The sequence below is a fragment of the Desmodus rotundus genome, chromosome 4 (assembly GCF_022682495.2).
Source record: "Desmodus rotundus isolate HL8 chromosome 4, HLdesRot8A.1, whole genome shotgun sequence".
Lineage (NCBI taxonomy): Eukaryota > Metazoa > Chordata > Mammalia > Chiroptera > Phyllostomidae > Desmodus > Desmodus rotundus.
This window is the reverse complement of record NC_071390.1, coordinates 22,406,800-22,419,574: the sequence shown is the minus strand read 5'-3', so window position 1 is coordinate 22,419,574 and position 12,775 is coordinate 22,406,800. Positions and strand designations below refer to the sequence as shown.

The window sequence follows — 12,775 nt, the reverse complement described above, 5'->3', positions numbered from 1 at the left end:
GTTTTCCACCAATCTCACAAAGGCAGAGATTTTCCTCATTTGATAGATAAGGAAATAAAACCCTCCAGAGAGTTAAGTATCTTGACCTATCTTGCCAAAGGCACATGGCTAATAACCAGTTGTACTATCAAATAAACCAAGCCATCTTATTCCAGATTCCACACTCTCTCCATCACCATTGTGCCATCACTAATGTCATAGTTCTGTGTGACCAATTATTTTCTGCCATCATTATGTAGCCATACCTCATAAGAAAGAGGAGTTCACCTGTTATTTCCTGAACTTCCAATATAGTTCTGTTCTACCCCCATGTCAAGTTCTCAGTTGAGAAAGACAACCTCTATGGAGGTTCCTCAAAAATTAAAAAGAGAACTACCATATGATCCAGCAATTCCACTTCTGGGTGGAATTCAAAGAAAATATTCAAAGAAAATAAAATCACTGTCTTGAAAAGATATCTGTACCCCTATTTTCACTGCAGCATTTTTTACAATGACTAAGACAAGGAAACAACCGATGTACCATCCTCAAATGATAAAGAAAATATGCTGTATATAAATGCAATGGAATATTATCCAGCCATCAGAAAAGGAAATCTTGCCATTTTCAACAACATGGATGGACCTTGGGGGCATTATGCTGAGCGAAATAAGTCAGAGAAGACAGGTACTGTATGATTTCACTTACATGTGGAGTCTAAAAAAACACAAAACTCCTAGATACAGAGAACAGACTGATGGTTGTCAGAGGCTGAGGGGGAGGGGGTGGGTGAAACAGTGAAGATGGCCAAAAGGTACAAACTTCCAGCTATGAGATGAGTAAGCCCGGGGATGTAATGTACAGAATGGTGACTACTGTTAACAGTACTGCCTTGTACATTTGAAAGTTGCTAAGAGAGTAAATTTTTTTTTTAAGATTTTATTTCTTTTTCAGAGAGAGGGGAAAGGAGGGAGAAAGCGAAGGAAAGAAACATGAATGTGTGAGAGAAACATTGATCAACCTCTTGCAGGCCCCCATCTGGGGACCAGCCTGCAGCCCAGGCATGTGCCCTGACCAGGAATCGAACCGGCAACCTTTCAGTCTGTAGGCCAGCTCTCAGTCCACAGAGCCACAGCAGCCACGGCTAAGAGAGTAAATCTTAAAAGTTCTCATGACAAAAAAGAAATTGTAATTATGCATGCTTGATAGATGTTAACTTATTATGGTAATCATTTTGCAATACACACTTATATTAAGTCATATTGTTCATAAAACTGATGCAATATTATGTGTCAATTATATCTCAATTTAAAAGAAAGGTATTTTTTTCCCCGATCTCTAAGCTTACTTCAACCTCTCCTGTTAATGCAAGATTCCACCCATCTACGGAAAGAACCTTAAAATCCACCAAAAGAAAGCAGAGTGATCAGAGGCAGGCATTTCCTGATAACCAGAGATGGATAAAGAGCATCCAGTTAATATAAACTGGCATGTAGACACAAGTCACCAAAGGCCAAGGGTCTCTGCCTTCCTCCCCCAACTCCACGATGACCAGACCCAGCCTTGCCCTGGCTCAGCGCCTCTCCTACACAGGGCCAGTTCCAGGTGCACCTTTGAGATAACAATACTGTCTCCTAAAACAAACAGCTATTGTTTCCACACAAAGACCTTCAATGTTTCCCCCATCAACAAAAGGCTACAGCCATCAAGCCAAGAAGACAAAGGGCTGGAAGCTGTTTCATAAATATCATGATGGTAAGAGGGGAGGGGTGGAGGCAGAAAGATCATTTCCAGCACTTTCTCTGCCTCCGAAGAGGAGCAACTCCGCCCTTCAGGGGCCATTCTGAATTACTGATCGTTTCTCAAGTATTCTTAATGACCATAATAACAGCTTCCTAATTTGTGGAACAGAAATAAAAATAATACCTATCCCTTACAGGGCTGCTGTCAGGATCAAATTAGATTACAGGCGTGAAAGCTCTTTGTAAGGTTTAAAGGGTTGCACAACTGATGTGGTTATTATGAGAAGGTTGATGGTTCACCCACCTTACCTGCATTAAAAAAGTCAGCTATTTGAGCCAGATGAGACTCCAAATAGCCCTGGTGTCTAGGTCCACCCAGTTCCTGAATAAAGCATAAGGGAAAAGAACTGTGGGCAGTACAGCTGACCACTGTAGTTTTCAAGGGCCCATCCCTTGCACAGGTGTTCTTTTCAGCCCCAGGAATCCAGAATCTGAAAATGACCCTGGTGGTTGATCCTTCGCCTAGGGTCTAAAGCTCCAATCTTCATCCCCCAACTGCTCCCTTGCCCTTCTTAAAACATAATTTTCACAGCAGAAAGAAAGAAGGAACTCCTACCCTTCACGACAGCATGGATGGAACTGGAGAATATTATGCTAAGTGAAATAAGCCAGGAAGGGAAAGACAAATACCATATGATCTCACCTATAAGTGGAATCTAATCAACAAAACAAATGAGCAAAAAAGAACAAGAGACATGGAAATAAGGAACAAATTGACGGTGACCAGAGGGAGGGGGAGGGGGAAAACGGGGGAAAGAAGGGGAAGGGTCAAGTCAAGGAACATGTACTAAGGACCCATGGTCAAGGACAATGGGATGAGGATTGTCTTTGGGAGTGGGGGTTGGATGGGGCAGGGGAGAGCAATGGTGGGGGGGGGGGGGAACTCTAACTGAACAACTACAATAAAAAAATCCTTTTATGCAATTAACAAAAGAATAAATACGCATAATAAATTAAAACATGAGGCAAGTGTCTATCCTTACTAGTGATCAGCACAAATAAATTAAAGCAAATTGTACCATTTTATGCCTATTTAACAATTAGAATTATAAACAAGAATACCCAGTGTCGGTGAGGTTGTGACAGAACTGATAGGACATTACAGTGCTAGCAGCATAATGCCTTTGTACAATCCCTTCAGAGGCAAAATGAAGACGTGTGGAAAGCACAAGAAGATACTTCTATCTTCTGGCCTAATAATTCTCTCCCTAGAAGTTCCCAAGGAAATAATTCAACAGAAGTGGGGGGGAAAGTAGCAAGGTTAAGGATATTTACCAATAATAGGCAAATATTGAAATAACACGAGAAATATTTTAGTTAATTGTGGTGTGACTGTAATCATTAAAATGAAAATATAAAAACTACTTCCAAACATGAAAAATGTTAGTGATATAATTGTAAGTGAAAGTGTAAAATAAGATACACAACTAGATGAAATATGTAAATATGTGAATAAGGAGTGGTAATGGGAAAAACACACATAAAATATCTTTGGTGCTGTGGTGAATTATAGGTGAATTGTATTTCAAGATGTTCTTTAATGTTTATATTAGCTTTTAAATACAGCAATACAAAGAAAAAAAAGTAATCAGCCAGTAGAATTCTATGAAGATTCTGCTTCTGGCAGGGCAGGGCAGGGAGTTATCCTTGCTAAGACGTCGATGGCTGTTGAAAACTAACGTGTAACAAACATATCCTGATGCGGAGAGGCTGTAGGAGACTCTAGCAGATCAAAGCCTCAGAATTTGAGTCAAGCCAACAGTCACTGAGTTGGATTCCTGCTTCTGCCATGTATTTGCTGTGTGGCCTTTGGCAAGCTATTTGACGTATCTAAACCTTTCCTGATTTGTAAAATGCGAGTGACAACAGAGCCAATTGAATGGAATCATCAGGAGTAGTTGATGAGATAATGTAAGTAGTATAGTGCTAGGCACATTGAAAACGTATTCACTAAAGGTTTGCTGTTTGTGCTGTTAATGATACTGATGACGGTGACAGCTGTGGTGACTAACAGGTTTTCTGGAGAAAATGCCTTAACCTAAGGGCCTAATGTCAGAAGTGGATGCTGCTCAAATGACATGAGCCCTGTATGTGGAGCTGACTACGAACCTTGGGAGGTATTTTTAAAATAGACTTTACCTTTTCAACAGTTTTGGTTCAAGGCAGAATTTCATGGGAGTTGTGGAGATTTCCTATACACCCTTTGCCCCTATTTAACACAGCCTCCTCCAATATCAAACCTGTACCAGGGGGGCACGTTTGTTACAATCCGTGAACCTACATCATTATCACCTGGAGTCCATAGTTTTTAAATCAGAGTTCACTCAGAGTTTGTCAGGGTTTTGACAAAAGTTCAACCTGTATCCATCATCATAGCATCACACAAGTAGTTTCACTACCCTAAAAATCCTCTATGATCCGTCTATTCATTTCTCCCTCCCTTGACCCATGGCAATGGCTGTCCTCATAGTTTTGCCTTTTCCAGAATATCATGTAGTTAGAATCATTCAGCATGTAGCCTTTTCATTGGCTTCTTCCTTGAAAGGTAGTTTTTTACAACCAGTCTAGAAGCATTGTAAAAAACTTTGGCCAAAAACTATTGTAAAACCTAAGGTTTTTTGCTCTTGAAGAAACTATTTTCATCCCCCTTAGGGGCTATATCGTCCTCACTAGAACGCATAGTTTATTTACTTGCAGATGGCCCAAGTTCAGGGAGACTGACAAGGTGATAGGATGCCAGCGACGGGTGGTCAGTACCTTGGAGAGCGCCAAAGTAGCCCTACTGTGACCATGCCCAAGACTGGACGTTGTCTGAAGATTTGCCAGAAAAAGGAAAGGGCCTGCCGAGGATGGGGCCAGGAAGCTACTGCTAGTACTCTGGGGCTAATGGAACCATCAGGATGTGAAAGCCTCCGGTTTCTTTTTCGTAAGAAAGTTCTTGAGAGGGCTGGCACTTTGTGGACAGGGAATTCTCAATGTCAAAAGCAGTGAATGGCACATTTTCAGGTAATGTAGTGGTTTCAAGGTCTTTACTAAGAGCCCAACTCCATAGGAGCTGGAGGTTTTCAGAGGTTTAAAGGTATCGGGTTAATTCTCCATCACCCTCCATTGCTTGTTGGGCTCAGGGCACGGCATACAGCTTTATAGTGTCTGCTGTGAGTTGAAAACAATAGTAGGTTTTGTGTATCATGTGCTAGGCACTGCACTAAGCATATTAGCGGGCCACTTTATTTAACCTTTACAACAATATTGTTAGGTGGGTAGGATTATTATCCAATCCTAAGCGAGGTTAGCAACCTTGCCCCCGATCACACAGCTGACAATTGGAAGCATCAGACCTTGAACCCACTAAGGCTTCAGAGAGTAACATGGAAGTAAATGGCTCAAGAGAGGAAGTTCTAAAAGGAGAAGGTAGACCCCTGAACAGTCCAAGAATCAGTCATCTCTGTATCCCTCAGTCCAAAATCTGGCCCAGAGGATGGGGCTCTATGGATGAATGGAAATAGAGCTGCCCAGCAGTGAAACGGATTCCCCAGGAATCAGTGAGATCCCCATGGATACTCCCCAGAATAGGGCTGGTTTGACACTTGATACAGCACTATAGGCGGGGCCACGGAGAAGGGATTTTTGCATCCTTAAACTTGATGACCTCTAAATCTCAAGGGTTCTGTAATTATGGGACTGCGTCTCTGACTCAGGCTTTGGGAAATCACAGGCAACGTAGCATTCAGCAGTGCATTGAGATCTCAAAAAGTGGAGAACATGGGTAGATGGGACCTCTGGGCTTTCAGAACCCACGCATCCGCCCCTTCCAGCCCCTTGCAGAGGGGTCAAAAGTGGTTCACTGGAACTCTGGGGAGCTAGAAAGCTCCCAGTCTTGCTCCAAAGGCTAACCTGGAATATAGACCTTCAAATCATTCATAGAGAAAGGCCCTGCCTATGGGTTTCAGCTGCTGTCATGAGATCTGAAAAAGAAGAGGAACAGTCCTTCCTAGCAGATGGTGAAAACAAAAAATGAGTATGTCAGCAAATACATTTGTGACAGTCGTTTGCTGAAAGGAATCAAATGGGTCCCCCAAAATGCACACTGGGTTGACCATTGTTCCCCACATGCACTGTCTCTTCTCAGTCCATGCTTGACGGCCCACAGTAAACACTCAGAATTGCCTCCCCTGTCCCCATGCAGCGAGTTTCAACAGAGTACAGTCAGATGTACATGCTTTCTGCTCAACTTTCCTACAGGGAAAACACAAATGTGGGTGGCTCACAAAGATAACAAAATTTTCCATCAAGACTGATGTTATCAGACCTTCAGATTCCACTTTGGAAAGAATCATGCATCCTAAAAACACAGAGCTTCTGTGGGGAGTAAGTCCACCTGGTAAGGGAGCTACCTTAGTCGTATGATCCAAGCTGTAGCTTTGAATCAGCGCACACACACATACAATTCTATGGAACTAGCTAAACGGCACTTGTTGTCCAAGTGTTTGAAGAAGTAACTACCTGAGTACAAAGCACACTTATCTGTCTGTAGGCCTTATAGAATCTGTTAGGTCCAACTTTATTATTATCTACAGTTCTTTGTATCTTTTCATGGTTCACCATTCTACCTTTTCACTGGCTTCTGCCAACCTGGAGACCAAGTCTTCCGAGTTTGTTGTCTGTAGCTAGAGCTTCGCGTTTTCCCTCAATGCCTATGGCATGGTCGTCCCTCACCGGGGAGAACCTTACCTGCACTGACCATCACCACATCATGTGCATCACCAACCCTTTTGTCAGGGATATGAGCCCTAAGACCTGCTGAACCTTTTTCATCCTGCCTCTGAAGAAATGTGGAACAGACATAGTATAATAACTATGTGAAACCCACCAAAGTATGTATTTCGAAACAGAAAGGAGTAGTCTTCCACTCTTTACAGAAGGGTAAAAACTTCCACCTGCCAATAGGAAACAGTGGCTGCTGAGTGGGTGTCAGGAGCTTGAATTTAAAAACTGGGTTCCCCTTGTAACTCTAGACAAAGTGACTTCTACTAACACCTTTCTAATAGGCAATACATAGAATTTTATTATCGATATCAAGGTCCCAGGACACAGCCTGCTCACACAGATGCTGCCTGCAGAAGTATGGGCACAGATGTTGCACACACACATGCTTCCGACAGACAGCTGTTACTGTGCACAGAGACAGTTGTTACTCACAGAGGCAGATGTCCACCAGGAAGACGATGTACACCAGAAGCTCCCGCAGGGTGGTCTTGACATAAAGTTCCCGGTTCTCAGCTGTGTTCTCAGTCAGGGTTGTTCCCCAAAGTCCTAAGGGGCATTGGAGAGGTGCCCAGGATCTCCAATAGCAGGGGCCCTCCCAGTTATCCCCACCCATCAGTCCCTAGATTTTACTCTCTCTTCCACTCCAGCCCCATTCCTCACCCATCACCTGATCCCTTGGCTGAATCTAGCTGCTCTAACCATGCCTCCCCTCCTTCATCAAAGGCCCTGAGTGAAGGCATGGAAAGGAGGCACTTGTTCCAGATGGGGCCATCTAAAGCATCATCACATCCATGTCTTTCCTCAAACTAGCTCCCACACACCCCTCTGGGCTCCCAAGTGATGACCTTGCCAGGCTTCCCTCTGGGCAACACAGACTGGCTTCTGTGTTCCAGGGCCTGCAGCTCTACACAGGAGGTTCACACACCTCAAAGGGACATGGAGATGCCACCTCTTTTTCAGATCACATTCCCCCATCCCCACCAAAAAACCCCAGCTTTTGGTGACTCCTTCTCCTGACTCCAGTATCCTAGGAGAACCGTCCCCCCATCCCCAACCCCCCACCAGCTACCTCTGATGCCTCGACAAATCTGGAGGCAGCAGCTGGACACCAGGATCCTGTGTGCCTTCTCCTGGGGTCTGTCTTCAGGCTTCTTGGGCTGGGGCTGGGGGCACACCCCACTGGAGATGGTGCAGATCCTCAGCGTCCCATGTGGGGAGGGAGGGCCACTGTAGGCAGGGTTGTCCCAGGCTTCTCTCCCCAGATTTTGCAGCTCCTGCCCCTCGGGACTTTCCACAGTGCTCATGGGGAATAAGTGGGGGACCTGACACCTCAGGTATCCACTCTCACCTGGAGAAAGAGGGAGCAAAGGCCCAGCCCAGCCAAGCCAGTAGAAGGCAAAGGGAGTCTGAGAGCAGCTGGTCTTGCACGGCCTCTGCTCCTGCCTTTTGTAGGGGGCTCTGTCCGCTTGGGGGAGAGAACAGATGAGGAGGAGGGGATGGGGAATGACCATCAATCCTACCAGGAGCTCTCTTTCTCTCCCTTCTGCTGTGGAGACAAGAAGAAAGGGGTGGGATGGTGCTGTGAGGCAGGGATTTGACCAGGGAGAAAGAGAAGGGGAAGGGAGGATGCTGTGGACAGGTGGGGGTGGGGTGGGGGAAGGGGGTGAAAGAGGTGAGTGCTAAAGAGAGGGGAGAGCTGTTTGCAGACAGAGCCTGATGGAGGGATGGTCCTGAGTCAAGTGAGACTGAAGAGGTGATGAAAGAGCGGTGGGAGGAGCTGGGAGGAGAGGAGGCTTGCAGACTCCCTTGCCAGTCTGAGCTCATTTCCACTAAAAGCCCCTGAAAGAGCCGACATAGATTGGGGTGGGGACCGAGGCCAGGGAGACTGAAAAGTGCTGCCTCCCTACCAGGCTCAGCCAGTGGTGTCTGGGGGGGGTTTACTGTCTCACCTTGAGCTGTCCCCTGTGGGGTGCAGAAAGGGACCTCCCCTCCCTCACTTCACCCCATTGCTGGGGTAAGGGACAGTGGCAGGAGGACCCCTGTTTCAGATACCTAAGGGGCAGGGGCTCCGACTGCTGATGAGGAGGGGAGAAGGTCTGCAGTTTCAGACTGTATCCTTTTTTCTGAGGTCATGATATAAAGTCCCGTTTCCCAGCTATGTTCGTGGCTTGGAGTGAGCTATACCAATAGAAAGGTCCTCCTTGAAGGTGTGGGGCTCAGCCTGGGGAAGAGGCTGAGCCCTGATGGGAAGGACAAATCAGAGAGCAAAGGGCAAGGACGGGGTGACTTGGGACTCCATAAGGGGAGGGGATTTCTGGACCCAGCTCAGCTGACAACCTTATCTTGTGGCTCTGCTTAGTACTGGACCTGGAACCACAAGCATGAGAACAAAACAGAAATATGAGAGGTACTAGGACTGATCTGCACTCTTTCTAGTCTCGGGCCTCTGAATTTAAACCCTGCCACGAGCCCTCAGGCACATGTCTGACTATGCCCAGCTCCTGCCTCTGATAACCTGCCCTGGCTCACAAACCACTGTGGGCTGTGGCCCAGAATGGGGCTGGCCCCACAAGGGCAGATGGTTACCTCTGTCTTGATGGCTGGAGCAGGGGCTGCCCTTTCTCCGATTCCTGGCTCCCCATCTGTGCACTGGCCTGGAGCCCTCCAGTTTCACACTCAGTAAAACATCAGCTTGGTGCAAGTCACCAGTCCTGAATGTCCCCATAAAGAGTTCCTGATGCCAGACAACCCAGGGCTGGGTTCAGCCCCCAGATATATAAGTGCCCCCGAACATCTGAAACAGGGCTGAAAAAGCAACGGCTGTCCTCCCACTGGGTCTGCTGTCTGGATCTCCTGCCCCAGCCCAGGCACTGTTAAGGGAACTAACTCTACCTGGGCGGCAGCTAAGGCCTCTCTGTGGGCCTTCCAAGATGGAGGGGTTCCCATCTCTCTACTTTACTGGCTAGTGAGACACATTCCATGGTGCTTGTTTTCTTTGAAAAGACAAAAAATAAGGAATTGTGCCAGTATTGACCATTTTGTGTAAAATCAGCTGATTTTGTGCCTCTTACCCACAAGCTTTTCAACAATTGCAAAAGGACCCCTGGCTTGCAAAACTGAACATTGGGACAGGGGTAATGGACAGGGTGAGGAAGCTAGCAGTACAGTCCACAGAAGTGGGGAGAGGCATAGGAGATGGTTTCTGATGTCTTTGGTGTATTTTTTATTCTGAGGGGGCGTTGGGTGAACTCATTCTATGACAGGTTCATCATATGACAGGTCCTGTACTCCTGAGAGCTGATGGCCAGAGCTGGACTGCTTTAATTTATGGTCACTCACCTGGACAATGTTGCTTTTCTCTGCTCAGTCTTGAGCATTCTCCATGTGGGTGGATCAACCCATACCGCCCCTGGGAGCACAAGTTATATAACATAGCTTGAGAAATATTCTCAAAAAATACTCTTTATTTCAAGCACATTTAGTCTTACTCAAGAAGTCGTTAATGTTGTAATCAAGTGGGATCTCATGATGATTTTATGTCCAGCAATTCTCCATGTCAAGCTTCTTCTGGCACTGGACTTTTTTGTGTGACCATACCCTATTAAAGAGGACAACTGATTTCAGAGGAGTCCAATGGCTCAGGCTGCCTTTTACCAGTTCAGCAAACCCCAAGCGACTTGAACTTGAAACCAAAACTCCTGGGTGTAACTCTTGGCTCAGCACTTTACTGACTGTCTGTTTCCGGCCAAGTCCCTTTTGAGGCTTAGTTTACCCCTCTGCAAAGTGTTGATAATAAAGCCTTCCCTGCTGACCTTCAGGACTGTTTTGGGATTAAAACAGTAGAACACAGAAGTCTTTGTAAACAGCGTACTATAAAGCACAAAACAAATTTTTCTTACCATAGCATCCATCCTTGTGCATTCCCCCCATGCACAGCAGTTCAGGCTTAAGGCATATACCTTCACCCAGGACTCTGTTGTTATTTTCCCAGAGGTACAAGAGTCCCAGGACCCACTTCAGCTGATATCAGAGAAATGGAAGGAGGGCATTTCAGCTGGAGTGTATTATTACATAAGTCCTGGCAGGAAAGCACCTCCGAGAAGAGTTTTATAACCACTTGTTGCCCATCAGAACAAAAAGACCTTTTAATCATGATGGCTCTTATCCCACTTGGTGCCTTGGTCACTTTGCTTCATTGGGATACATTTTTTGGTCACGTGCTATCCTAGTTCATATGCTGAGAAGAGAATCACCCCATTTCGGCCACCAGCACACTCCCTTGTCGTACAATGCCCGCCCCAGCCAGACTATTCTTCAGTGCTATTCAGATCTACTAGGCCCTGACACAGAGCCCAGAGATAGCAAAGTCTGTAGGATGAAAATCTGTGCTTCATCTCCCTGTAAGTTCGCCATATAGTTCCCCTGGGATAAGGCACCTCCCATATTCTAGCAGGGGTGTCCAACCCGCAGCCTACGGGCTGCATGGGGATCAGGATGGCTATGAATTCGGCTCAACACAAAATTGTAAATTTACTTAAACCCCCCCCTTTTTTTTTTTTGCTCACCAGTTTTTGTTAGTGTTCGTGTATATAATGTGTGGCCCAAGACAACTCTTCTTCCAGTGTGGCCTAGAGATGCCAAAAGGTTGGACATCCTTAATAGAGGAAGGAATCTTGGAGTAATTTGCTGTCCAGATTCTACAGGGAGAAGCAAGCTGCAAACCACTTTCTGTATTCCACCTAGTGACTCTCAACCTTTTTCACAACAATAAACATAAACAATAGGACACACTCTATAAGTAATAAAGGCTCACTTTGGCAATGATTCTCAAAGAAAGACATTGGAAATCATTTATCTATAAGAAAGAACCCTACATGTAAGAGCTTAACCTTCACTAATATACCACCAGAGTCACCTGCATAACAAACATTCTGAAATTTGAGTAGCCCAAGTTTTCAGCAACAAACATGGTGGGCCAAGCAAGCAGACCTCAGTTGGCTAAGCCCCAGAGAGTCCTGCCCTACCTGTCTTTATGTAACAAACACCCCAGCACTGCACCAGGGGCCTCCACAAGCCCTTGCTTCTCAAGGCACCAGAAGGGACAAGAAAGATCCACCAGAAGGCTTGAGCGAATGAAGTCCTACTGCAGCTGTTCCAACCCAGGAAGCCAAGAAAATGGCATTTTGTTCTATCTCATCAGGGACCTCAAAGAGAGACTGTAGGTAACCCACTCACCCCCAATCAAAATGACTCACTTTAGCCTTTTACCTCTTTCCCCAGGTTCACAAGTCTTGCTAGGATGCTATTTGCATCTTCCATCTCTCCAAAGAGAACCTTTCTGAATGAGACCCTCAGCTTTCCTCCCATTTCTGGAAGACCCTCCTGGACATCTGTGTCCATTTGTCTATGCCTTCTACAGAAGATTGGACAGGTAGAGGGAACCAATCAAACCCACGTGGTGAGAAACCAACGATGCCATCAATAAAAAATGAGGACATTAGTCTTCAGTTGCCCGGAAATGTGGGTCAGAGGCCATGACCATGTCCCCTCTCTGAGTGTAGTCCAGACGGGAATAAGCACATGGTCCCCAGGTAATCCCCCAGCAAGGCGCAGCTGTGGCAACCAGAGTCTGTAGCCTGTGTTGAGTGTTAGTCAGGCCACCTGCAGGAGGGGCAGCATGGAGAAGGAAAGAGCTCCATGTGAGTTTGAGATACCCAGCTAGGAAGAAAGAGGGAGGAAAGGAGGCATATGACAGACAGGCTTGGGGAAGAGGACCTGAGAGAATGCGATTCCCTCAGAGCCACTCACCAAATTTCACACGAGGCATGGTTGACTGAATGACCTTGTGAAGAGGGGAGATTGGAGCACTGGGGCAGAACCCTCTGGTGCTCACCCTTCCAGCAGCACGTCAGGGTCTTAGGACGGTGGCCCAAGACACCTTCTTGTCCCAGCCTCTGAGGGCCTCATTACGGGAGACACACATTTTTCTATCCTGAGCCCTCATTCCACTGATATTTACTGTATGCCAGCTAGATGGTTGGGACTATGCTTACCTCTCGGGATGAAGCAGGAATTTACATTCTGCTAAAGAAGACCAGCACTAAACAAATACACACAGAATTTATAATCATAAGAAGTTCCTCAAGGGAGAAGAACGGGACGCTGCGAGGACATGCAGCAGGAAACCTGAATTTCTGAGGCTAGTGAGGAATGAAATAGTCATTTCG

At 46.1% G+C, this 12,775-nt stretch overlaps 1 protein-coding gene across 6 annotated transcripts in view; it reads right to left on the bottom strand.

The window, feature by feature from the left end:
* Positions 1 to 12,775, bottom strand: part of PKD2L1 (polycystin 2 like 1, transient receptor potential cation channel) — a 39,275-nt gene that overhangs the window by 20,781 nt on the left and 5,719 nt on the right. For 2 of the 6 annotated variants that reach the window (XM_053923571.1, XM_053923569.1), the window contains exons 2-4: positions 9,888 to 9,957; positions 7,618 to 7,896; positions 6,981 to 7,094 (exon numbers count right to left, since the gene is read on the bottom strand). In XM_053923571.1, the coding sequence (XP_053779546.1) occupies positions 6,981 to 7,094; positions 7,618 to 7,852 (349 nt within the window). In that variant the 5' untranslated portion in view covers positions 7,853 to 7,896; positions 9,888 to 9,957. Of the gene's footprint in view, positions 1 to 6,980; positions 7,095 to 7,617; positions 7,897 to 8,600; positions 9,059 to 9,134; positions 9,746 to 9,887; positions 10,147 to 12,775 lie in introns of those variants that run through there. The other 4 variants (XM_053923568.1, XM_053923573.1, XM_053923570.1 and 1 more) reach the window with 3 other exon arrangements.